The sequence below is a fragment of the Pinus tabuliformis genome, chromosome 5_2 (assembly GCF_031772625.1).
Source record: "Pinus tabuliformis cultivar Carrire ecotype Pingquan chromosome 5_2, CPIR1, whole genome shotgun sequence".
In the NCBI taxonomy this organism is placed as follows: Eukaryota; Viridiplantae; Streptophyta; class Pinopsida; order Pinales; family Pinaceae; genus Pinus; species Pinus tabuliformis.
In genome coordinates this window covers 615944098-615972018 of record NC_142306.1, presented here as the reverse complement: position 1 = coordinate 615972018, position 27921 = coordinate 615944098, and the positions used below count along the sequence as shown (strand labels likewise).

General features: G+C 41.2%; 1 protein-coding gene across 2 annotated transcripts; it reads right to left on the bottom strand.

Annotated features, from left to right (window-relative positions):
- Positions 1–1933: 1933 nt before the first annotated feature.
- Positions 1934–27921, bottom strand: LOC149160531 (mediator of RNA polymerase II transcription subunit 33A-like). 2 transcript variants are annotated; one of them, XM_089436717.1, is made up of 9 exons: positions 27570–27921; positions 27192–27283; positions 26697–27075; positions 26247–26451; positions 25925–26039; positions 25498–25659; positions 24586–25333; positions 4028–4231; positions 1934–3904 (listed from the first exon to the last, which is right to left on the bottom strand). In XM_089436717.1, exons 1-9 carry the CDS (start codon positions 27904–27906, stop codon positions 2790–2792), a joined length of 3357 nt encoding a protein of 1118 aa, XP_089292843.1. In that variant the 5' UTR covers positions 27907–27921; the 3' UTR covers positions 1934–2789. The 2 variants fall into 2 exon arrangements, with proteins under 2 accessions (XP_089292843.1, XP_089292844.1); XM_089436718.1 differs by having other exon boundaries at positions 1934–3901.

Sequence of the window (27921 nt, the reverse complement as noted above, 5' to 3'; positions counted from 1 at the left end):
CCTGGTTTCCTGTGTTGAAAAGTTCGCATATGGGTTAGAGAACTCTCTCTTCACTTTTGCACAATTCGTAGTCATTAATGGGGCAACGAGTGGGTTTTTGACGTCTTTCTATAACAGTGTGACCCCTACGTATGACCTTCTGCAACGAGTCATCTAGGCATCATTTCTTGGGTCAACAAGTCATTTCTGTTTCACTCTTCAGATAGTGAGTTCATCTGGGCATCATTTCCTAAGTCAACGAGTCATCGATGCTTCATTCCCGGGATAGGAAGCCTCTATAACGATCTTGACCCTATGGAATCCAAGACTTGCTGAGGACAGGAAATATTTTCTTAAACAACGAGGGATTACAATATACATAGACGTCTCCTGTGTCTACAAAGGTTTGTGTCTTTCTAGCACTTTGTGTGAAGGACTTGGGTAGAGCACATACCTAAATTCGAGAACGCATGCAAGTCCCTGTAATGAAATAAGGAAGAAATTTGCAAAAATTCTGAGTTTGTGTGGAGGTTCAATGGGCTTTTTCATATAGCATAGCAAGAATCGCAGCTGAGGGAGGATCACGAAATTGTTCATAATTGGTCTTGTTGGATTCCCGAGACGTCGTGAACTTAAGCCAAGACTACGACCACAACTTCTTTGGAGCGATCAGTAAACAATGATCAGGGTTTCTTAACCCTTGGCCTATAAGGTATATGTTGGGAATCACAATTGTCGTTAGACCAAAACCCACAAGTGCTAGTCAACGATCGCATCACCAGAGATAAGGATCCACGAGAAGCAATTAGTCCATGTCACGAAACACACGAAAAGCATCAGTTTATCCAGTGTCCAACAATCTCCCCCCAACAGGAGTCGGGTGTGTATCGAACTCGTGACCTATGCTCTGATACCACTTGTTGGGAATCACGATTGTCGTTAGACCAAAATCCACAAGTGTTAGTCAACGATCACATCGCCAGATATAAGGATCCATGAGAGGCAGTTAGTCCATGTCACAAAACACATGGGGGCGTTGGTTTATCCAATGTCCAACAATATATGGTCATATTCAATCGCTGAGGCATCTAAAGTTCGGGGTTAATAATAAGTTGGTATTATTACAAATGCATAAAGAATATGTGGCAAAAATTATTTAAGGACTTGTGGTTATTCAGTGAATAGTCAGTGTCAGGATAGTGCGTTGTCATAACAACTGCATATCAAAACCTCATAACATAATATGTTTGGTGAATAGTTCATGTGCGGTTTATGTGGGGACAGTGCACTTGGATATTGGAACTTATATTGTTTACCTTTATGTTGCACTATTAAGGGTTGTTTAATTTGTTGGATTGTTCAAGGAATTATGTACAATTGTAAATTTATGTAAAACCCTCTATATTTTGTTAATAATTATCCTAGGCCATTACAATGGCAAGAAATGTACATTTGAAACTCCCACTGTAAAATCCAATACTTATCAATGAACCATTTGTTCAGATAGCTATGCATAGCATTAAATGCAAAAAAATGTTAAGCATAGTAGCAAGTCCTCTAGTGTCACATGCCTAAACTAGATGTTAAATCGATGCATTATTTGTTTTCATTGTTCATCCGAGACTCCCTTTAATGCTGAGAAAGGAATTCCCAATTGATGGAAGCAGCAAAAATAAAAATAAATAATAACATCTAATAACTTTAAAAGCTTTAAAAAATATATAGAAATAAAATTTTAAAGATCTAGAATCTAATTTAATAAAACCAATAATTAAAATGCATGAAAAAACAAATTAGGTAATTAAGAAATTACAGCTAAAGTATCATAACGGATGAGCCATTGGTTTTCTGTTGGAATGTGGAAAAAAGATATAGTGATATGCCAATTTCATCCATACACAAAGGTGAATTGAACTCATCAAGTAAATCATAAATGACAATTAGATATCATACATATCAATTGAAGTACGAGTAACAACATATATATCAATTGACAAAAATAACCCATAAGCCATTTGCTCTATCCTCTTCCTCTGAGGCATTCAAGAAATCCTTGGACTTAACAGCTTAAACCATGATCATTATCACTGTCTCCTCCTGGAATGGGAACAAATGAGTGCCTCTATAAGATGAAATCGAAGTCTAATATTCCAAAGTGAAAAAATCTCTGTTTGTATCACTTCTCCCAAGCTGAAATTAACAATAGCTCCTCTCTGAATCTCTCCCAAAATTAAATCTGTCCAAAGCTGAAAATCAGTGGTGTTTGGTGAAACATCAGTCCTCCCAAGCTGCCATGTCTTTTTGACTGTTTATGGGCAGGCAACTCTTTTATTTTGTTAGTAGGATGGGTTAAATTCCTTTCTGCTATCAAACTGTAGACTAGAAATCGGGTTAATCGTTTTGTGTTGTATACAAGTTTTAAAAAAAATTAACCAATAAAGATCAGTATCAGACATCTGGGACTGTACCAGGAGAAGCTGTTCCCTGTACCTTGTATGGAGGGGACGTCGTCCCCAACTCCAACAGAGAACATAGGTGATTTGTAATATACATATGCATGTCAAAGACAGGAAAAAAAAACTAATTCTCTCCCAGTCGATCAGAAAACCTATTAGGTTTTAGTACTGCCTAACAGATGACTGCAAAACCCCTTTTCCTGCCTCTTTCCTTTTCTATACGTACAAAAAGAGCACCTTTCTACCCTTACTGCTTCTCAAAGTAAATAACATGAATACAAATTCGAACTGCATTCATGGGTGCACAATAGACAAAATGGCTGACTCGAACAAGTATTTGTTATACAAAAAAAACTAGAAACTCATCACAAATTCAGCAGCTGCACTCATGGCTGTACGCCCTCCCCTCTCTAATAGGGCAAGAGCAAGTTCAGGCTCACGCCACCTTCTCAAACCAGTTGCCAGTTTTCTCAGGGTCTCTAAATTAATATCAGAAATCCAGTTGGGGGCACAAGTAATCATCATTGACAGGAAGCCTAATACATATGTTCTCCATGTCGCATGTTCACATCCAACAGAAATCTTTTCCTGCAATGCACTTACCATAAACTCCATATGATAATTTATAATTTGTGCTCTTTTCTTAGAAAGAGATGAGTTGTTTATGCCCCACGCACAAGCTCCACAAAGAATGGAAAAATGAGCTATTGCATAGCCCTCCAGAATAGAAAGACTGCTCCCACTTTTGGGTTTGGTTCCATTTCCAGATAGAAACCAAGTTGGCAATGTTTCTTGATATAGCATTTGAACCAATCCAGATCCACCTGTGACACACAGTAAGGAAGCTCCCAATGTAGATGCCTGCTTAACTTTTGCCATGGCAGTTGCCAGTGACAGTTGACAAGATTTCAAACGATATGCAGATTTACCAGTTTGGCCACAATGTTCATTCATTCCCATAGTGGACAAGTCTCTTGCTGCTTCAACCACAAGTGATAGAATTTCTTCAGTTATAAACATTATGTCATAAATTGCTCTGTTAGTTCGCATATAAAGGAATCCTGGTGCCACAGGAGACATACCACCAGGAGCCAAATGTGAACGAAAGCCATGGCCAAGGAGTGCTCCCACCCCACCATGAACTGTCAGCTTTGACATCAGAGAGTTTGAAGAACCAAGAGCAGCAGCAAAACAACTCCTCAGAAGCTGAACAACGGCATGCTTATCTTGCTTGAATACAGTGCGTGAACTAAAAAACACAATGTAATCATGCCACTTGCGCACTTTTTGAGCCCAGAGTGCTGCAACAATGGGTGTACTAGGCCATGGTCTTCCAGCTGCGGTACTTTCCAATGCTGGTCCAGCAACACCATGAAGAAACTCTGATGCTTTATCCAGCTTGAATGTTATTGTGAGGCTCACAAGAGCTGCTAAAGGTAAAGGAAGAGTCGCTGGTGCATTTCCACCTACTAAACATTGGCATTGAAGAAATCCATAAGCATTTTATAGGTACTGCTCCAGGCTATAGTATATACAACCAAGTACAGTTAAAGGCAATGATCTCACAAAATCGAAAATGGAAAATGGCATACCCATGAGACTCGGTACATGAACACCAGTAGCAGCCACAACCTCTTTTATCTCAGCTTCAATATTCTGAAGATTTGCTGCAGGACTTGGCCAGTCTGTTCCATTCATTGAAGCAGGTTTCCAAACACCACGAGTTACTTCTGCGGTGAAGTAGCTGACAATTGCTGCAAGGGAAGCAGGAAGAAAATCCACAAGGTCTCTGAGGCCTGCACATTCAAACATATTACCAATGCTTTTTAGGGCTTTACAAAAGGTCTATTCTCTTCATAAATTTTTGTGATGCAGCATTATCTTTTAATTTTTTTCATCCTATCTCCATTTTTATAGGCAATTAGAATACAAAAGTACGTAAGTTTAAATGTAGGGTTATTAACCATTCACAAACCCATCAACATAAGTTGCTCAATGATGCTATTATAATTATAACATTGACTAGCTACTTTTACACCAAAAAACTGTTTGTTGAAGCAACCTATCGTCATCAATTTGTGAGCAGAATACTATAAGTCAATGTAGGAGCCAATTTTCCCATCAGCTGTTCCTGTATGGATAAAACCGCCATATTTTTCCTTTCACTAATGGAATGACGACACTTGCAGGAACATTGTAAACGCAATAGATCGCTATATCGATTGGGCTGAACCACAAGAAGGTATGCAATATTGTGCCAGGATATGCGTTGAAATAGATCTCAATAAGGGACTCCCAACAGCCATCAATCTGCAGCTTGACAACTGGATCCATTATCAGGAAGTGGATTATGATCAGTTTCCATTCAAATGCAAGAACTATCATGCAAATGGGAATTTTTCCCATAGATGCCCAAAAGCAGAAGAAACCCCGAAAAAAGGCAAGCAAATGGCAGCAACCAAAAAGAAGAAAGGGTGCCCTCCAGCAATATATTGCTGCAAAACCACTAGAAGGCAATGGATCGGGGCCCAAAGGACCTCCTCCTAAAAAAATTGCCGACACAGGTGATGGAACCTCCTCCCTTAAAAACAAAGGTTCAGGAGGAAATAAATTTGCAGCTCTTAATCAGGTAGATGAGGAAGGAGAAATCCCAGACCCCATCCAACAAGAGATCCAGCAGGTCAAGAGCTCTTAAGGCCAAAATGTGGATATGCCACCACTAGAAGATGTTCGGGTCCAAGATAACCTAATCACAGAGGAAGAGGCTGAATCAGAGGAGGAAGAGGTATTTCATTCTCCTAGAATTACAAGGAATCAACAGGGATCTTCTGTTTATAAATCTGCAAATGAAAAATCAGAAGGTGAAAAGGAAAACCTTGGGAAACCACATATGAAAGTAGGTTATCACACTAATAGAAAGGTTAGAAGTGCCCACACAGAGAAGGATAAAGAACTGGGATTTCAAAGGTTGCTGGAAGTGCCCTTTCAGAAGGCCCCTAAACAAGCTTGAAAAGGTAGTGGCTCTGTCCGTGTATGGGGGCTCTAAATTCACAAGTAATGAAAATCCTCTCCTGGAACTGCAGAGTATTAAGTTCAGATAAAAGAATGGCAGAAGTCAAGTGCTTGGTAAAAAAAGAAAGACTTTTAATCCTCCTCCAGGAGACTAGGTTAGGAGAACAAGAAGTTCTTCAAAAATGTTCAAATTTGTGGAAAGGTTGTGAAATGAGGGCAGTCCCTTCGTGTGGAGCTTCAGGTGGATTATGCAGTGTGGTCCTCCTCCAATTTTGCCTCCTTTCCTGCCATTTTACTGTCTATTGGATAGTCGTTTGTCTTTTGAATCTTCAATCTGGAAAGGTATGTTTTTTATTAAATGTTTATATGCCCGTTCATCATCATGGAAAAATTGCGAGTTGGTCTTCTCTGCTTTGTTTAGAGGACATCTTTTTCAATCAAGAATGTATCATGGGTGGTGACTGTTGATCTCTGGTAGCATCGGATGTGCTATAGTCTCAAATTTTGCAAGGAGGCTTGGGCACATGTATTCCAAATAACCGAGAAAGCATTTTAAGAAATTCCACCCATAAACAGTTTTATCAAAATAATTATTATTTTTTATGGGACCCTAAGTCTAAACTTCAGAAAATAAAATAATTAATAGGTATTAATCTAACTGTGGGTGTAACTTCTAGAAAAAGACGAGGATCAAGCAAAAATGATCTTAGCCATTGATTAGCTTCTAATCTGGGCCATTGAATCTCAACAAGAAAATTATTTAAGGAGGCTTGAGGGTCATTTGAAAAACACACAAAGTGAATTCAGAAGTTCGATTTTCTGAAATAGAGCAGCTGCCGGGAGAATATCGATAGTGAGCTTGTGCAGTGAGGGGCAGGGATAGTTGGGTTGGAGTATCTTCTCCAGAACCCTGGATACACAGCAAAGAGGGAAAGAGACACCAGAAGGAGGCAGTGCAGGACCCAGGAGGGGTTTATGCTGAACCAGAAGGGCTCAAGCAGAGGTTGACACTGAGCCAAAAGGGCTCACGCAGAAGCAGTGCAGTTCTCCAAGCAGAAGTCTGAATTTGCTGAGGAAGCTAACATTTCTGAGCTGGGAAGGCATCCAAAGTTGTATTCAGAAAACTACTGCATAATAATAAAAACTCTTAGATTCCCGCATTGGGTTTTTCTGGAGACATTTGTCCAAAAACAATTGTATCACTTGTGTGTATCTTTCTCTATTGTTTTGTTCTTATTTCGGCATATAATTTAATTGGTGTAGGCTACAATGTATGTGTTTCGATGTTTGCTGTAGGAAACTGCAAATAACTTGTTCATGTAAATCTAACAAGTAGGAGAAATAACATCAATTTTGCAATAGGTAATTCCCCGATTTGCAAAATTTTCAAATGGTATCAGAACTAGTGCAGGTGAAGCAAAAAGAACAGTGCCTGAGAACCCAACGTTGAGCAAAAAAGCAGGTTGAAAAAGATGCAGGAGGCAACAGTTCAAAACCCCAGAGGGTTTGCGCAGTCCAAGTCAGAAGGGCAAAATTTCGAGGCAGTCTCTCTCTAGGTGAGTCAACAGAAAGAAGGGCTTCTAGATCAAATTCTTGTCGTGGCAAAGGGAGCAACGCTGAAGCCTCAGCGTGAGGAGGAGCTGGTGTGACGCAGTTTTTCTGCAAGTCATTTTGTTGGGCAAAAAGACGTCAGAAGAGAAGAGAAGCACAATGAGAGAATTTTTCCTCGGTAGACTTCTAGCCAAGAAGTTTGTTTTCTTATTGGCTGAGTAGTAGTAGTAAGAAGCAGAGAGGAGCAGCTCAACATTTTTGAAGTAGAGATGGAAACCAGTGGCTTGAGGGATCAGGATAGATTGGACGAAGCATCCAACTATCTCATCTAGGTGGAAAGAATGTCATTCCTTCTAGATGAGCATGCCCTCAAGACATATGTTGACAGCGTGGTAGTTGTGCCTGCAGATGCAGATCTGCTGAAAAAGTACAAGGCAGAAATGGCGAAGGCAAAGAGAATGATCCTCGATGGAGTGAAGGATCATGTAATCTATCACATCGCTAGCAGAGGGACTACTAAGGAGATGTGGAATGTGTTGTCTACACTATATCAGGGATCTTCCAAGCAGCGGAAGATGTACCTTGAGCAGAAACTGAGATCTGCACAAGATGCAGAAGGGGGAGCGTGTGGATCTGTTCCTCACAAAGCTTCAAGAGACCCGAGATGAATTATCAGTTGTGGGGTCTACGCCTCAAGATTCTGAGTTGGTTAGACTGGCCCTCAATTCTTTCTCAGATGAGTGGCAAGTCTTTGTCCAGAGTATCCTGGGCAGGGTGACTTTGCCGAATTGGGATGAGATGTGGGCAACTCTTAAGCAAGAGGAGTTGAAGAGAGATCTAACCAAGTGTAAGCTTGACAAAAACAACAGCAGTGGGTCAAAGCCCAAGGAGGAGGAGGAGAATGCAGCCCTTGCATCGAAGGGGTAGCGGAGACGTAAGGACGTCTTGAAGATAAAGTGCTTCAGGTGTGGTGAAATGGGTCACTACGCAACATAGTGTCCTCTCAGGAAGAAGGACAAAGATGAGAAGCACGATCTAAAGGTTGCACCCACGAAGATCGAGGAGGAGAAGTTTGCCATGATAGCCGAGATACCTCCAAGAGGGAGGTGGGTTGATTTGGAGTTGTAGTTCGAAAGAGCTACAGATGGGAGGGATCCTTGAGGAGCCCACCTCTCGGATCAAATCCTTGCTACAGGAGCCCAGATTAGAAGTAGCAGGATGAACTAGTGTCGTATGGTGTCGAGAAGTGTCGAAGAGAGTTGCGGTGGCTAGGAGCGCCAGAGACTGAACAACGCAAAGCAGGGTTGGCAGCAGTGCAGATGGCATAGAGCAGAGGTCAGCAGCAGCGCAATCGATTCAGAGGGTCAGCGCAAAGACTAGCAGCAATCAGGTTCCAGCATTCAAATGTATCATACTAAACACAGTTAGTTCAGTAATTTGGGATGTTTTTCTGTTGTTGATGCAGTAGCAACAACAGTTTGTAGTGCAGGGGCAGTGCCAATGCCAGCAGCAACACAAATGGAGAAATTCAGAGGGAGTTGCAGTACGGATGCAGTGTTGACAGTGGCAAGGTTAGCAGCAGTACAGATGCATCATTTGCGCAGTGGTTGGTGGATAGCATGTCAGATATCAGCAGCGCAGAGGGAGATGCTTCAACAAGTTGCATTGCTAGAGCACATTCCTCGCTAAAAGGGAGTGTTGATTTCTAGTAGCATTGGATGTACTCTAAGTCTCAAATTTTGCAGAGAGGCTTGGGCACATGTATTCCAAAGAACCCAAAAAGTGTTTTGGGAAATTCCACCCAAAAACAGTTTTATTAAAATAATTAATTATTTTTTATGGGACCCTAAGTCTAAACTTAGGAAAATAAAATAATTAATGGGTATTAATCTAACTATGCGTGTAACTTCTAGAAGAAGACGAGGAGCAAGCATAAATGATCTTAGCCATTGATTAGCCTCTAATATGGGCCATTGAATGTCAACGAAAAGATTTTTTAACGAGGCTTGAGGGTCATTTGGAAAACACACAGAGTTCAGAAGTTCAATTTTTTGAAGCAGAGCAGCTGCTGGGAGAATATCGATAGTAAGCTTGGGCAGTGAGGGGCAGAGATAGTTGGGTTGAGGTATCTTCTCCAAAACCCAAGATACGCAGTAGAGAAGCAAAGAGACACCAGAAGGAGGCAACATAGGTCCCGGGAGGGGTTGACGCTGAGCCACAAGGGCTCAAGCAGAGGTTGACGTTGAGTGAGAAGGGCTCACGCAAAAGCAGCGCAATTCTCCAAGCAGAAGTCCGAATTTGCTGAGGGAGCTGACATTTCTGAGCCGAGAGAGTTGGAAACTGCTCCATAAGGAAAATCAATTCCCAGTTGAGCTAATGACGCAGAGCCTTTGAGGCTGACGCTAGGCCCATGCAGAGGCAACGTAGAAATAGACAAGGACATGTTGGTTTAGCTGCCGGATCAGCTGGAACTTGCCAAGTAGAGTGAGGTAATCTCACAAATTTCTTCTGCCAATCATATTTCTCTATAATTGGATTTTCGGGAGGGCATCCAGAGTTGTATTCAGAAAACTACTACATAATAATAAAAACCCTCAAATTTGTTGCACCAGTTTTACCGCATTGGATTTTCCCGGACATTTGTCCAAAAACGTCTGTGTCACTTGTGTGTATCTTTCTCTATTGTTTTGTTCTTGTTTCAACATATAATTTAATTGGTGTAGGCTGCAGTGTATGTATTTTGATGTTTGCCGTAGGAAACTGCAAATAACTTGTTCGTGTAAATCTAACAAGTAGGAGAAATATCATTAGTGCTACAGTAGGGAATTCCCCAGTTTGTGGAATTTTCAGTGACTTCAATACCACCCTTGCATCAGTGGGAAAAGAAAGGAGTCGTTGGTCTGGGAACCCTTTCAAGAACAGATGGAAGATCTGATTGATAAATTTGATCTCATTGATATCAAGCCTCTGGCCAATGAGTTTACCTGGAGCAATCAACAAGTTGGTCCTGGACACATAGCAGTGCAGTTGGACAGGTTCCCTGTAGCAAGTTCCTTTTTATGTCACAATATACTGGTCTTTTTTAAAATTTTGTAATGGAGCAACTCTGATCATTGGCCCGTTTACATAGGAATTGAGGCTGGTGTAGACTTCAGCCCGCTACCATTTCGTTTCAATCCAATGTGGTTGGATAAGCCTGATTTCAGGAACATAGTACAGCATGCTTAGGGGAAATGGATTTCTGGTTCACCAATTTATATTTGGGAATAGAAAATCAAGGAATTAAAAGTGGTTTTAAAACAATGGGCAAAAAATCATGCTTTGGACAATCATCATTCAATTAGTGTTCATAAAGACAAGTTGGATGCAATCCAAAATCAAATGGAGCAGTCCAGACTCCATAGTAACTAGCAACTTGGAGGAAAAGATCACCTTCCAAAAATACCATAAGAAACTCCGAGAAGAGGAAGAAGAATGGTGCTTAAAATCACACAGTATTTGGCTTCAAGCAGGGGATAAAAATACAATTTTTTCCCATAATCAGGGCCAAATTGCAGAATTGGAAAACATCTCTTCAAAGTGGGAGGGGCAAATATTACAGACTTTTTGAGAATCAAAGAGGAGGTTGTTCTTCACTTTAAATCCCTTTAAGACAAAGCTGATTGTTCAATGGAGGAAGTTGAGACTGATATGTTGGAAAGCATCCCTCATCTGATTTCAAATCAAAACCATGACTCATTATTGCGGCCAATTACAGAAGAAGAGGTATGGAGTGTGCTAAGCTCTTTCAATCCAGATAAAGCCCCTAGCCCAGATGGATTTTCAGCCCATTTTTATCAGAAAGGCTAGGATATTATAAAACTTGATTTATGCCAAATGATAGACTATTCAATCAGGCATAAGTACATAGGTGGTGGAATTAATTCATCCTTTTTAGCTCTGGTTCCTAAGGAACTTAATCCATCCTCCTCTTACTTCAAGCCAAATTCACTCTGCAATATGTCCTATAAGCTGATTTCGAAAATTTTAGCTCTTTAAATTAAGCCTCTTCTCACAAAATTAATATCAGAAGAACATGGAGGCTTTGTGAATAGCCAACAAATCATGGACAACATCATCCTAGTTCAAGAAGCCAACCAGTTAAGCAAATCCCACGGAGAAAAAGGAATGGCCATCAAATTAGACATGGCCACTGCCTTTGATCGAGTCCACCATTAATTTATTTTTGCAGTTATGAGGAAATTTGGATTTGAAGAACAGGTTGTACAGTGGGACTCAGTCCGCATATCTATCCCATGGATCTCCCCCCTGGTGAATAGTAGGCCTGTTGGATATTTCAAAGCTCCAAGAAGCTTGAACCAAGGGTACCCCCTTTCTCCAATCCTATTCATCATTAGGGTAGAGTCCCTAAGTTGAAAGTTCAACTATGAACTGTGGAGTGAGCGACTTCCTGGAATTCACTTTGGGCAAGGAATCAAAAACATTAATCATGCTCAGTTTGTGAAAGACACTTTACTGCTTGGGGGAGCTTCAGTCATCACTGCCACCAGATTTCATTCGGTTTTGGTCCTCTATGTTCAAGCCACTAGTGGAATGATTAACAAAGGAAAGAGCCAAATCTACTCATAGAATGTCAATAAAATCTTATTGGGACAAATAAAGAGGATATTGGGCTTTTCAACAGCTGATCAATAGCAAGAATTTAAGTAGTTGGGCATTCCCATGTCTGAAATCCCACAATTCAAACTCCTGGGCTCCAATTATCTCCAAATTTAAATCAAAATTTGAGCAGTGGGGACTCAGAGTCCATTGGCTAAATCCTGCTGGGTGTCTTGTTCTCATCCAAGCACTTTTATCAGCGCTTCCTTTGTACCAATTTTCTCTTCTTTTAGCTCTGTTGGGGGTCCAAAATCAAATGTCACAAGAAATTCGGAAGCTCCTCTGGCCAGGGGGTAAGTCTAATGCAAAAACATTCCATTTGATTAAGTGGGTTACTATCCGTACCCCAAAATTGCATGGTGGTCTCAATATTTGAGATCCAACTCTTGCAAATATTACAATTGGAGCAAAATTATTATGGAGATTGGTATCTCAAATGGAGGATTGGTGGAAAAAATCCATTAAATTTAAATACTTCTTAGGAGATCGACTTTGATGTTTGGATTCTCCCTCCTGTGAAAGAGGAGGCTTCTCCATCTGGAAGCTCATTTCCTCAGCCAGTTTTCTTATTAAAGAACACCTCACTTGGATTCCAGGCAATGGCAAAAGGATCAATTTATGGGACAGTGGGATCCTAGGCAATCCTCCTTGTAGAAATTTCTGTTTTCCCACCCCGGTTTTCAGTTTCACCTTATTTCTCCCATGTAGTTAAATGCCCTTTCCCATAACCATACATTTAACAAGCTGAAAAAATAAATATTGCTGAAAACACAAATTCTGGAAATTTTAGAGAATGCTGGAAATTGCAGAAATAAAAATCAGCAGTAATAAACAGCCATTAAAACACATTTAAACACTGAGATTTTTGGTCAACTTGACCCTGGAAAAACCCCCTACAACTCTTGGGGAAAACCAGTTTGAGAGCTCTTCTTTATTTTTGAAAATTGCCTTTTTACAGTGAGAAATATTCAGCAAAAAATCAGCAAGCAAATTTACAACTTATCTCTTTTCCCATGCCTCACAGCAAACTAGAAATTACAGCAAACAGGACAGCAATAAATGTTGTATGGTCGCCTCGATTTTCGTGCCCACTTTCAACATTAAATGCTGTTGTACGGCCAGCATTAAATGCGTTGTATGGACTGCAATAAATGCATTGTACGGCCCTCGTTTTGCATGCAGAAAAATCAGCAAACTGCTCCTCGATTTTTGTGCAAACCACTCCTCGAAAATCGTGCCAAAATCTGCCTTTCACTGTGTGCTGAATCAGCTGTACAAATCTGCTCAACTGCTGCCTTGGAATGTGTGCCAAGCTGCTGTCTCCTTCTCCTCCCTGCTCAGAAATCTCTCTTGCTCTCCTTCTCCCAATCTGCTCATGAAAGAATGAATGACCTTTTCCTCCTTTTCCTCCTTTAATCTAACCCCAAGTGACTTTTGGGTGATCCAAGTGACTTTTGGGTGATCCCTAAATCCAATGGCTGAAATAAATTGAGATCTAAGGCTGAGATTAAATGCTCATTTAAATCTCACTTTTTATTTTTTAATTCACCCCACTTTAATAAAGACCCACTTAGTCATTTATTTCCAAAGTCACTTTTCCTTTCTAATTTTTCATTGACTTTATAAAAGTCACTTTAAAATTAGACTTAGTAATTTTATCACTTAAAGTCACTTTTAAATTAGATTTAACTTTATAAAAAAAAATTACAAAGTCACTTTAGGACAAAAATTAAATTCTTTTGGACACTTTTCCCTAGGCCAAAGATCAAAGCCTTAGGGAACCATCTGTCCCCTGATACCAAATTTCAACACTCCCTCTTACCGAGGAAGGTGTTCCTCACCACACCCATCTTGTCTCTGAAGTAGACATGCTTGCCCCATGGTAAGGCTTTGGTAAGAATATCTGCAACCTGCTCATCAATGGAAATATACTCAAGTTTCACAGCTCCCTTCTTAACATAGTCTCTGATGAAATGATATATGATCCCAATATGCTTTGACCTGTCATGAAAAACTGGATTCTCCGTGAGTTTAATGCAACTCTGATTATCACAGTAAATCACTAAAGGTCTCAACGGCTGACCAAATAAGTCAAACAACATCTTGCGAAGCCAGATAGCCTCACAACTAGTTAGACTGGCTGCCATATACTCTGCTTCCGCTGAACTCAGTGCTACTGACTGCTGCTTCCAGTTGAACCATGACACTACTGCTGAACCCAACCCAAAACAACACCCTGAAGTGCTCTTCCTATCAGAAGCACAACCTGCCCAATCAGAATCAGTGTATCCTGCCAATCTCACTCCATCTCCCTGCCTGTAGTCCAGACCATAATCCACTATCCCCTGCAAGTATCGCAAAATGTGTTTTGCAGCCACCCAGTGAACCTTCCTAGGCTCACACATAAACTGACTCATCGTGTTGACTGCAAAACAGATATCTGGTCTAGTGTTGACCAAATACATCAAGGAACCAATCAGCTGCCTGTACAATGTGGGATCCACCAACTCGGAATCCAAAGCATGAAGCTTCTTCCAGTTGCAGATCATCGGTGTCGACATGGGTCTACAATCCTCCATGTGGAATCTGCTAAGGATGTCCACAATATACTTCCCCTGCCCCAGGAAGAAATGCCCCTCCTCCTGCCACACCTCCAAGCCCAAAAGGTAATGCATCAAGCCGATGTCCTTCGTCTCAAACTCCGTCGCAAGATCTCTCTTGCAGTGCTCTATGAGTCTCTCTGCACCTGTAATGACCAAGTCATCCACATACAGCACCAGAATGAGAGGCTCCTCACCTATCACAATAAAATAAAGGTTCGGATCTGCCTCACTCTTTGTGAAACCCATCCCCTGCAAATATGTATCTATCCTGGAGTACCAAGCTCTGGGAGCTTGTTTCAGGCCATAGGGCCTTCTTCAGTCTGCACACATGGGACTCCTTCCCATGCACCTCAAAGCCCTGTGGCTGCTCAATGTACACCTCCTCCTGTATGAAGCCATTGAGAAATGCGGTCTTCACATCCATCTGGTGGATCTTCCAACCCATCTCTGCTGCTATCGATATAATGGAGCGGATCGAAGTATATCGAGCCAGGGGAGCGAAGGTCTCCTCATAATCAACTCCCTCTACCTGGGAGAACCCTGTAGCCACAAACCTTGCTTTGAATTTCTCAATGCTGCCATCTGCAGCATGCTTTACCTTGTAAAGCCATCTGGAAGTAACCACGGATTTGCCCTTAGGCCTCGGCACCACCTCCCAAACATCATTCTTCATGATAGAAGAATACTCCTCCTGCATGGCCTCTCTCCAGACCTGCTGGCTAGCTGCCTCCTCATAGCTAGAAGGCTCAGAGTCAAGGATGCTGGTAACCATCGCCATATAGCTACAAAACCTCTCAGGTGGTCTACTCTCTTTGACCGGCCTCTTCGGCTCAGCAACAGATGTGGCATCTCTCAAGGTGTCCTGAAGCCACTTGGGCTTTCTCTTCCCTGAGCATGCTTGTCCCATAGGAGAATGAAACTCCTCCTCCTCATCACCATCAGTAGCCTGAACTCCTGACTGTCTGTCTGTTGTCCTCCTGCCTGCACCTGAACTTGTAGAAGCTGAGGTACCGTGTGAACTGTCCATCAATGGACTCCCTAGTGAACTGCTCTGTGAACTACTCTGCATGATGCTCAGAGCACCACCCCTCTGGCTCGGCAAGCCACTGCTCACTGACGGACCTGACATCCTCATAGATGTACCTCTGGATCCTCCTGATCCCTGCCCACTGGATCCCTGCGACTGACTCAACTGCTGCTGAGGGTCTGGCTGATCCAGATACTCTAACTCCCGTGACCTCCTAAAGGCCCTGACCTCCTCGAACTTCACATCCCGTCTGACAACAACTCTCCTCTGTGCAGGAATGTAAATCCGAAAGGCCTTTGAGGTCTGACTGTAGCCCACAAAGATACCCTTCTCTGCGATGGACTCTAGTTTGGTCCTCTTCTCCTTAGGTATATAGGAGTATGTAATGTATCCAAAGATATGAAGATGACCAATATCAGGCTTCTTCCCAGAGAAAGCCTCGTCCGGAGTCATGTGCCCCAAGGCACGATGCGGACTCATGTTCTGCAAGTAAACAGCTGTGTTGCAGGCCTCTGCCCACAAGAACAATGGCAACCCCTGATCATGTAACATGGCTTTGGCAGCCCCTATGATGGATCTGTTCTTCCTCTCCGCAACCCCGTTTTGCTGGGGGTTGTAAGGAACAGTGAACTCCCTCCTAATGCCTGCCTCCGCACAATAATCAACAAACTCTCCAAGGGTGTACTCTCCTCCATTGTCCGACCTCAGGGACTTGATCTTCCGACCTGTCTGTGTCTCCACAAGAGCTCTGAACTCCTGAAACCGCTTGAAGACCTCACTCTTGGTCTTCAAGAAATAAATCCAGGTCCTCCTGGAGTGATCATCAATGAATAAAACATAGTACTCATATCCACTCAAGGAAACATGAGACATCCAACCGCTCACATCAGAATGAATCAAATCAAGTATCCCAGTTGCTCTGCTATCATTACTGGGAAAAGGGGATTTGGCAAACTTGCCCATCGCACAACCTCTGCAAGTATCAAAGTGATCAGTACTGAAATCTGGCACACCTGTAGTGATCTCCCGCAATGTCCTCAAGGCTCCATGATACATATGTCCCATCCTGCGGTGCCAAATCTCACACAGCTCAGAACTGCTAGCTCTGCTGTCAATACTACTACTCAATGCCAAAAGGGGCTGGAATGCAAACTTGTACACCTTTGCATGGCGTACACCTATCACTCTAGCTGAATCAGCTGGAGTGCCCCTGGGATACATCAACACCTGTCCTCCCCTAAACAGTACCTCATATCCTCTGTCCTCCAAAGCTGAGACAGATATGAGGTTCTTCCTCATCCCTGGCACATAAAGAACATCTAACACTTTCAAGGGAGGTTTGGACTCCCTCTGAAATGTCAGTGTCCCCACCCCGACTGCTCTAACAACTCTGTCATCACCGAGTACTACCTCTATATCAGTGCCACTCTCTGAAAGCTCTGAGAAGTACTCACGGACTCCTGTCATGTGACGTGAAGCCCCACTGTCCACATACCAGATCCCTGAAGATGCTCCGCTAATTGAGGGAAAAGCATGCTCCCTCTGAACCTGTGTGGCAGGTGATCCTGCACTAGAGGACTCACACGTAGTGAACGCAATCTCCCGATCAAAACGACCTGCAAAGTCCTCAATCTCTGCTGAAGCTACCACGTCCTGGTTCTTCCCCTTCTTCTTCTTCTTCTCCGGACACACAACTGCATAGTGTCCCATCTTTTGACAATTCCAACACTTCACCTTGGAATAGTCCTTCTGTGTGTTACCCTGTTTACCTTTACCTTTGCCTTTGCCCCCACCACTGCTTGTGGAAGCCTGCTTCTTCCCTTTGCCTTTCTTGCCTCCTGCCACCAGTGCTACATCCTCATCCTGCTCAACTGGCTTGGCTACCCCAAGCTGACCTTTCCTGATCTCTGTCTGAATGCAATCATCCCAAAACCTCTCCCATGTGGGAAGGGTCTCACATGCACAAACCCCATCAGCAAAGTTCAACCATGAACGGGGGAGGCCATTCACTGCAATCTGCACCAACTCAGTGGGTGGAATGGCCTCTCCAATCGTTGCCAACTCATCTCTCACATTAGTAATCTTTGTGAGATATTCAGCTGCACTATCATTACCCATCTTAATGTTCTTCAGCTTCTCCTTCAGGACCATCTTCCGGTTCTCATTGGTACTCTGGTAGAGATTGGACAATGTTGTCCACATCTCATGGGCATTGCTCTTTCCTCTCACATGAGGAATGCAATGGTCTTTGATTCCGTCTAGAATCAGCCTCTTACCCTTGTTGTTCTTTTTATTATAAGTTGTCAACTCAGTAGCATCAGTAGGCACAACAACAGGGTTCTGTGTGGTATGCACCATGATATCCCAGACTTCTGTCTCCTCAAAGATACTCTGCATTCTCTCCTTCCAAACGTTGTAATTTGTATGCCCATCCAACCTATCCTCCACCCTCAATCCCAATGACATCCTGCTGTCCTAAAACTGAAAATAGCACTGCTGTAGTAAAGATAAAACTGTTGTTTATGAAAAATCAGCTTGCTGGAATTTTCTGAGTGAAAAATCAGCAGCTGTAATTTTTCCTTTTGCTGTCCCAAACTGCCCTTCAGCACTCAAGCTATGATACCATGTAGAAATTTCTGTTTTCCCACCCCGGTTTTCAGTTTCACCTTATTTCTCCCATGTAGTTAAATGCCCTTTCCCATAACCATACATTTAACAAGCTGAAAAAATAAATATTGTTGAAAACACAAATTCTGGAAATTTTAGAGAATGCTGGAAATTGCAGAAATAAAAATCAATAGTAATAAACAGCCATTAAAACACATTTAAACACTGAGATTTTTGGTCAACTTGACCCTGGAAAAACCCCCTACAACTCTTGGGGAAAACCAGTTTGAGAGCTCTTCTTTATTTCTGAAAATTGCCTTTTTACAGTGAGAAATATTCAGCAAAAAATCAGCAAGCAAATTTACAACTTATCTCTTTTCCCATGCCTCATAGCAAACTAGAAATTACAACAAACAGGACAGCAATAAATGTTGTACGGTCGCCTCGATTTTCGTGCCCACTTTCAGCATTAAATGCATTGTACGGACTACAATAAATGCATTGTACGGCCCTCGTTTTGCGTGCAGAAAAATCAGCAAACTGCTCCTCGATTTTTGTGCAAACCACTCCTCGAAAATCGTGCCAAAATCTGCCTTTCACTGTGTGCTGAATCAGCTGTACAAATATGCTCAACTGCTGCCTTGGAATGTGTACCAAGCTGTTGTCTCCTTCTCCTCCCTGCTCAGAAATCTCTCTTGCTCTCTTGCTCTCCTTCTCCCAATCTGCTCATGAAAGAATGAATGACCTTTTCCTCCTTTTCCTCCTTTAATCTAACCCCAAGTGACTTTTGGGTGATCCAAGTGACTTTTGGGTGATCCCTAAATCCAATGGCTGAAATAGATTGAGATCTAAGGCTGAGATTAAATGCTCATTTAAATCTCACTTTTCATTTTTTAATTCACCCCACTTTAATAAAGACCCACTTAGTCATTTATTTCCAAAGTCACTTTTCCTTTCTAATTTTCATTGACTTTATAAAAGTCACTTTAAAATTAGACTTAATAACTTTATCACTTAAAGTCACTTTTAAATTAGATTTAACTTTATAAAAAAATTACAAAGTCACTTTAGAAGAAAAATTAAATTCTTTTGGACACTTTTCCCTAGGCCAAAGATCAAAGCCTTAGGGAACCACCTGTCCTCTAGTACCAAATTTCAACGCTCCTTTGGCCTGAATTGTGGAGCTTAGACCCCTGCGTGTGTGGCTGACCTCACAGGGAAAATCTACAATTGTGATATCTCTTGCTAGGCAAGTGATGATAGCTGGTTGGGATGGAATCTTCAGAATAATGTGCCTCCAACTTTGCAAGAGGTAGATAGGGAACTTGAAATTTATCTAACTAGTTGTGCTCCTGGACTTGAAGAGGAAGATGATTCAAGAGGCTGGCAAGCTTCAGATCCCACTGTCAAGCAAGGATATTTGCAGCTTCTTTTTGCTTAAGGAATCCCTCCCGGATCTAAGATATGGGCAAACATTTGGATCCCAAACAACCCTCCCAAAATTAACACCTTTTGTTGGACATTATCCCATCAGAAAATATTGACAGCTGAAAATTTGAAGAAGAGGGGTATATTGGTGCCATCCCAGTGCCCTCTATGATCTTCTCAGGAGTCCATTACACACCTATTTTTGGAATGTACCTTTATGCATTCAGTATGGAAGTTTTTTCTTTCCCCTTGGAAGAGAGAATCATTTGGCCATATGCTATCAATGAATATTTTGACTCATGGGATCATCATTATTCAGGAAGTCTTCAGGGTAAAACTCCTTTGAAGGACAGTTGGGTGGCCTTACCCAAATTCATTATGTTGGAAAGTTCGGTTAGCTCGAAATAAATGTATCTTCCAAGATCAAAAGTTCCTCCCTCAAAGTGTCGCTGTTAATGCTGTCTTTATGCAAGGAATTTTGGTCTTATAAAATCCATCACCGATCTTTCTCACTTTGGATGATTTGGAATCGGCCTGGATACAGAAAAGTGCATTCTTTTTTTCTATCTCCTCTCCATCCCCTTTTTCTTCTTTTTCTGGAAAGGAACCCTGGAAATTGCATATCTCTAAAGAAGAATTCACCATCTGAACCAACACTCACTCAGAATATATCCTATGTTTTGATGGTATTGCTAAAAATAACCCAGAGGACGCAGGATCGGGGGGTGATCTTTTGCCCCAAAGGAAACAAAGAACTGGACTTTGCGTAGGGATTGGGATCTCAGAATAATAATTTAGTAAAGGCATATGCTCTTTTTAAGGTTTATTATTAGCAAAGGGAAAAAACTTGCGGTCTTTGATTTTGCTGGGGGATTCTCAGCTGATCATTTAGTGTTTAGTGGGTCATCATCTGCCTTGTGAAAGTAAGTTGATAAATGTAGTCAAAAGAATTAGAACCCTCCCCCCTCCTTCCATAAAATTTCTCCATATTCTAAGATCTAATGATGAAGAGGCTAATAGCATGTCAAATAAAGGAACCGCCTTGAATCTAGGTGATCTGGTGATTAATTGTAAACGGCAATTTCACCCTTTACCTTGATCTTCAGAATGACATTATATTATATTATCAATATGGTCCCTTTTCTTCACAATGGAATCCTTGTTAAGAAGGTATGAGAATTATTGTTTAATTACCCATCACATATGGAGAACGTGGCAGCAACATGTCAGCGGCCATGCAAAGATGTGGGTTATAATTGGGGTGACGGGTGGGTCATTTCACCCCTCCCACTCCTCTGCATCTAGTCTATGTCACAGCATGACGGATTATTTGCATCTGGAAGTTATGTATGTTGATCTAAAGATGATCTGAGGTTGTCATTGATGTCAACACAAGCAACACCAGGGCTACCCTGATCTTGCAAGGGAATTTTGACTTGACAACTTACTCTATTTTGAGTCAAGGATCTTCTAGATGGATTCTACTTGTCGAGATGTTTCCATTGATATATGGCACGCCAAGTAATTCTTCACGGTTTGAGAGATATTCATGTTTGAAGTTAGTAACCCTAGTTAGTGGGCTAAAACCCTATGGGGTTGTGGCATGGCACTCATAATTGGTTTTTTTCATTGAATAATCAATAATTAATAATTTTTTAAGCTCCTAAAATCCCTCCAACATTCTCTATAGAAGCCCCTCTCAACTCTATAAAAAGAAATCTCATATATCCTCCAAAAGGGTGTGAGCATGGCATTTTCACTATAACTTCATTTCTGACAAGTCTTAGATTCTCAAATTAAAACCCATTTGATTCGCAATCCTGATGAACGTCGTGACCGAATTTCAGATCTTGTTTCGCTATATTTTTGGAGATATGATCTGTGGAAGTTAGGGTTTTTGCAGGCTGCCGAATTTCATCTCAAAGAAGTGACCTTGGGAAAATCATCATAACTCTCTCTCTAAGAAGAGGATTGGAATTCTGTAAAAAGTGGCAAATAGTGCACGGACTGTAGTTTTCTGTGTATCAATTTCAGAGCTGAAGGAGGAAACAGTGACACGTGGCACGTCGTACAAGTTCGCTCTACTGAACTAGTCCATAATTAGGTCATTGTGAGAGATTGGGCATAACTTTGCCTTGAAGAGTCCAAATCGGGTCAGACCTGTGGCATTGGAAAGAAGACTTAGAGGGCTTCTACAAGACCAAAGATCACATGTTGGGGATCTGAAATCGCAAAGATACATCAGATTAAATATTGTGCTCCTAGAAGGCAAGAAAAACTAGATCAAGTGTTGTCAAGGGGTGCAAAGGACTAGACTTTCTAGGGCAGCAAAGAGCAAGGTGCAGCAAAATGATGCAGCAAAGGTAAGCTACAGGTAAGTATCTTCTGTATATGCATGTTCATCTCTTAATTGCATTAGGTTCTTTGTATTCTAATTTGTTGTTTTTGTTTAGCACTGACATATGCTCTGCAGGATGAGGTAAGTTTTGCTATTATCATGTCATGGGTATTTCCTTGAAGACTTTTTGCAGGTATTATATATTCATCAAGAGAAGACTCAATGCATAATCTAATGTTCTAAAGAATGAGAAAGGGTAGCATGACAAGAGAAGCAATCAAGGTGCAGAACAGCAGCAAGAAGTTCACCACATGAAGTCTTCAAGTGGGCAGCACTGCATACAAACATTGTAAAAGTATCATTTTACAGAGTCATTGTAAAAGCATCTTTGTAAAAGTTGTAAAAGTGTCTATCTGCCAAGAGTTGAAAAGGCAATGTCGAGAGGTCTAGGATCATCATTAGGTGGTTGTGTCATAGTTGGGGTTATGGTCTAGAGTGTCTTCTGCTTCTACATCATTCTATATCATTGTAAAGTGGACCATTTTCCCTGGTACGGGAGTCCATTCTTCTTTTATTCTTCTATAGGGTGGTAGGGTGGTGCTAGGCTGGTGCATGAAGTCACCAACAGGTTCAAGCCTGTGAAAACTTCAAGGTGGTAGGGTGGTGCTAGGGTGAGTTGTAGCTCATTAGGTGTTGGGGCATCCGTTCAGTTGACTACTAAAGGATCTCGGGCGTTGGAGTGTCCATCCAATGGGAGTTGGAGAAGAATGATTTTCTAGATTCTAGGAAGTTGGAGCTTTCTTTTCAATTGGAGTTGAATATTAAAGAATTATTAGAAAAGCGTTCGGTGGTTTTTGACCCGGAGGGGGTTTTCCACCTAAAATTTTTGTGCCTTCTGTGTTCTTTTATTCATTGTTGTTACTACATAAACATTAATGATAATTGAAGATTAACTAATGCTCTAAAAAGATTTAAAAGTGCTAATTGCTAAGGAATATTGATTCACCCCCCCCCGCCCCTCCCCCCCCCCGCTCAATATTTTCCAACAATGTACTGGTATAGTCTGGAAGGGTTATGTTTTGGTGATGGCATTGAGGAGCAGTTGGTTTCGTTGAGTGCTTGGTGGGTGCATCAGCATCATAATCAGTCTCTTCTCTGTTCATTCAGCTCCAGATTGTGGTACTAAGAAAGGTACAGGGCATTAACAGTATGGCACTTGTCAATTAATTGCCATGATGATTCAAGGTGGCAGATTGAAGAGAGGGTGCTAAGTAGATTGAGGGTTGCGGTGTGACATTGGGTTTACATCATGCAGCTGCATGAGAAGTATCGCAGTGCTCCACAGGATTTAGCAAATTCAATGGTTATGGAGCATTTTGTGGCCTGTGATTCATACCTCCTAATGATTCCTAGCTCAAATCAGCATGGGAGGATCAGGGTAATTTCTAATTCCAATTTGGAAATTCAATGGCTTTTCTCCTATAAATTTAGCCGTGAAGGGTAACTCCTTGTTCAGCTTCCTCCTGGTGAGAATTGGTTCTGTCTGTGGTGGCGAAATCATGCAGGGGTGTGGTGTTGGGACCCCGGTCAACATAGCACACCTCATTCTCTCTGGAGTTGGCTTGGTGGGATTCCAGCATCCACCTTTTCAATTGGTACAGGTTTAACTGTCTTCATTTTATTATTGCCACATTTGGGTTTGGTTCTCAGAGTTACTTGCACAGTAATCAATTTATAGTCGCTGTTAGTGGAAACTGTGTGCACCTGGGCATGGCTATTTTTCTGTGGAAGCAGTTTCAAAACCAGTTTCAGGGTGTATTTTTCTGTTCAGTCTGGCTTCCTCTGCCTTCCTATATTACTGCAGCTGGGGCATATTTTGATGTTTGTAGATGCAGAATATTGGCCTCCTTTCCACCTATTCAGGTTCCAGCTCTCTGGGTTTATCGATGCTGTCTGGCTATTAGTCTGTGACATGTGTGGTATCAATCGTTATCAAGAGAGATTTTGATATGGTTCTTGACTCACTTTCCAATTCCCCAGTCATGAAAGACGAAATACTCGCTCCACAGACCAATCATAACCAAATGGTGTCCAGTTTGACCACCACAATGGAACTTCTAATTGAACATAAAACCATGTTTCAAAGATTTGATGACGAAATCTGTGCCATTCGGCAGAAAGTAGAGGATCTGCAAGCTTCTCTTGAACAGCAAAAATCATATCCATCCTCTGACAGTATTACAGCGAATTCCCCTCTGCCATTTATGCCCAACTTGAATCTTCCAGGGGAGAATGTGGAACTGGGTGTTGTATCAGGTGTTTAACCTCTTCATGAATAAATTGTATGGTCTTTCGAGTCTGTATATTTTTGGGAGTTTTCTGGAAAGAATATACCAATGTTGCACGACTCGTAACTCGAATAAGACTTATCTGGCTATTGACTCGGCAACCCGTATAAGACTCGTATAAGACTCGACAAAATACAAAAAAACGTTAAAAAAAATATGATCTCCCAAAAAAAAACTATTAAAAAAATATGAATTTTGAGTGGGTCCACGGGTCCTATGCGGGTCACATGCGGGTCTTCACAGGTTCAATACGAGTAGACAGGTTCTATGTGGGTTTGGAGGAGAATAGGTAGAGACCAAAATGAAACATCGATAAAAGCAAGTGGACCATTTCACAGAAGGCAAAAAGGAAAACTCCAATCTCTAGCTCAAGAAAGATGTGAAGTTACGTCTATTTGTTTGAAAGAGGAAGATTTTTTCTAATTAACTTAAAACAATAACAGGAAACAAAATATAATATTAAAGCATTTTGTCATTTTGACTTCCCAGTATTCTGAAAATGGACCCAGAAAGATTTAAATGAAGCATCTATACCATAAAAGCTTACTATCTTTTAAATCAATTAGTCATTACCAACCTGTTGTAAGTTCCCGAGGTAACAGCCGTTCATGTGCACACGCAGTCAAGACAGCATCCACCACAAATGGGACAGCTCCCAAAATATCCCATGCAGGTAGCAAAGGTCTCAGAGATGCCTCCTCGCCTACACTTCCTGAAGAGCTGGTTAGACTGCTACTGGTAGAGGCCCCAGGTGTAGACACCAGAGTCCCCCCTTTACTTGTTTTCCGATACATCATATTCAGAAGTCTATCTGCAATTTGATGCACAGGATTACCACGAACAAGTCCTGAAAGAGTCGATGCTATGCAAGCTTTGTGCTGGCAGTACCAAGCTTTAAATTTTGGAAATGAGTCAATAAACACTGGTTGGGTAGATGATGAAGTTCCAGGAATTTGGCATTTCACTGGAATCTTTGCTTCAGGCAAATTGGAGCCTAAAACAGATGGCCTTTCAACCAGATACTGATTATTTTCCTTGGTACTGTTTTCTGAAGTTGTGTTAAAGGAGGAAGCCAGATGATTATTGCGCAACAGCAATAGGTATTCAAGAGCAAGTTCTGAAGCAACAGGAGCCCCCTTTCCTAAAAGGCAATGTTCATGAGGAGGTCGATAAAATTTCCACAATCTTAGCAACAGAAGAAAAGCACATGAGAATACCATGTAAACTGAAATATCCTCCCCTGAATTTAATGCCTGTGGAACTGTCGGAGAGATGGATCCAAATATTTCACAAATTGGCATCAATGCAACTGCAACTTCAGGAAACTGCAAATTGGTTTATGATGGGAAACTATAAAAATTAGGATTAATTGCAGCAGTAGATGAAATGTGGACCATGCAACTTTAAAAGGACAAATTAGATTAAACATGCCCAACAGAAATTTGATACGACGAGGATAATTGGAATAATTCAAGTGAAATAAACATACCAAGCCATACAATGAAAGAACATGAACAGTATCAGTAGTTGTCACTCCTAGGAGAACAGTGTATAATAATGGCGCACAAGCTACTAAATGACTTCCGGACCCATGATACTCTGGAGGGGCAGGAGGTGAAAGCAACTTTACTACCAAGCGTACTGTGTGTTCCTGTAAGGTAAGCTGAATAATAAGAACCTTAACAAGAAAATTTTAAACAAGGAGAGACTTTTGCTCAGAATTTTTTCCAGCACTCAATAATATATTTTTTGCTAAGAAATCATTTTCAGGCATCTGGCAATCTGATATAATCTATCAAGATTGTACACAGCTACATATCTTTGAATGGCCAGGTAATCAAAGTTTCAGTGTCTGAATATTGAAACAAGGATTTATTTAAGCTTTCAAACCACAACTTTTTGGAAATCTATGTCACCTGAACATTCCATCCACGAATAAGAGATGCACCACACAAAATACTGGCTGCAGCAATCCTTTCCTCGTCTGACCCATTGATTGCTATTTGATAAAATTTCTCAAGCTCTGCTAAACTTCCATCAAAGCAGTGAAGAGTTCAATGACATTCTCTTTGACAAAACTAGAGAGTCCAAGCAAAAACCTTAACATACAAACAAGACCCCAGATCATCTGCGATATTTAAAAATACTAAATTGTTGTATTGGAACTTGGATTTTAGATCTCCAGGAATTTTATATGCCAGACAAAAATAATGTTTGCACCAAAAGACTTGAAAATACCTCGATGCAGGTGTTGCAATAAGAGCGTTTTTAAGTGAAACAGAGAGTGTGGCTCCTTCCATAAATGCAGACCAAGGAGATGCTTCAACTGGTGTTGAGTGAGGCAGTACTAGTTCTCCCACATAACCTGGCCAAATATATGCTGATGAATCAACCAATCTTCTAGCAATGCAAGCTTCAACAATCAGGTGCCACATGTTTCCACCTGAAAGAAAGATAAAAGTTATCTTAACATTTTCAAAACTTGTTCTCTTCATATCTATGCAACAGGCACATTATATATGGTGAGACATAGTGAGAAAACCACTTGGAGAGAACGAATTAAGAATACAACAAACCAAACATATATCTAGCTTTTAATTTCAACAATACTATAGGAAAAATATGGAGCATACATATGAGAACACATTACTAATAGAAAAACCAGGGAAGAATATCCAAATGAGACACCTGTTCTGCTTGAATTATCATTGCTGCTCAGACCATCAAAGCTTGCATTCCTGCCATCAAGGCCAGAAACAAGATTTGCTGCTTTGGCAGCAGCCTGATTGGCTGCAGTGACTACAGATTGAGGAGGTACCAATAGAACCTCAAATTGTCCCAAAATCTTAAGGCTTGATACTGAGGCTGCTCTCCTTGTACCTAACCCTTTCCTCACTTTATCAAGCTTGCTCATGGTTGCAAAATCTCCTAGTGCAATGTTCCCTTCAGATTGAAGAATTCTCTCTTCTTCCTCAATGATCTTCATAACTGCTAATGGTGTAATGGAAAGCAATATGGATAGCCGTGTATCTAAGTGGGGTACAGGACCCTCAAGGGGATCTCGTTCCTGCTCATAGAATATGACCAAAATTACATATGGACGTAGTAATTATTTCAGATATTCCAATAAACCGATTTAATGTTACAAAAGATAAGAGTAAACAGCTGTGGGCGATTCTCTACCCTTTGAACAAACCGAAGAGCTGCAATCCAGAGACCTAAGAAAGTTTCCTGCCAACTGGCACCATTTACAGCCTGCAGGGATTTTATCAATTCTGCACACCAGTTGCTCAAAGTATATCAGTAAACAGATCAGATTCCTGGAAAGTTCCATGACTTAAACTAAAGAATCAAAAATTTTGTATTGCTCTGATTTTGCATAAACTTCAGAAAATAACAAGTTTTATATTATAATTTTATAATAATAATCCTCTATTTTTAAGGTCACGGCCAAACCAGACACCAAATTGGTATATGAGACCCCTATGCTTGTGGGACAAAGGACCCGCCTCCATGCAAAAAAATTATGAAAAACAATCTGTTATGTAAACTTCCACATACCAGCCAGTATCTCAATAGCAGATGTGGTAGGAAGCTGTTTTCCTTCCATTGCATCTTCCATAAACATATCAAAAGGAAGCCATGAGGCAGCCCGCCCTACTCCATGATTATGTTCAAATAATGATGTACTAGATTCTGTATCAATAAGTGCTCTGATTGTACGGTGTTGACTGGGCTGAAATTCTTGACTTAGACCCCGTTGGATACAGCAAGACAATTGTATAAATGATTCTGTAGCTGTCTTTGAATTTGACAGAGATGAGTGACTTTCATATAATTTCAAACGTTGAAATAACCCACTCCATTGTTCAGGCCTACAGGATTTGCAAAAGGACATCAGTAGTATGTTCCA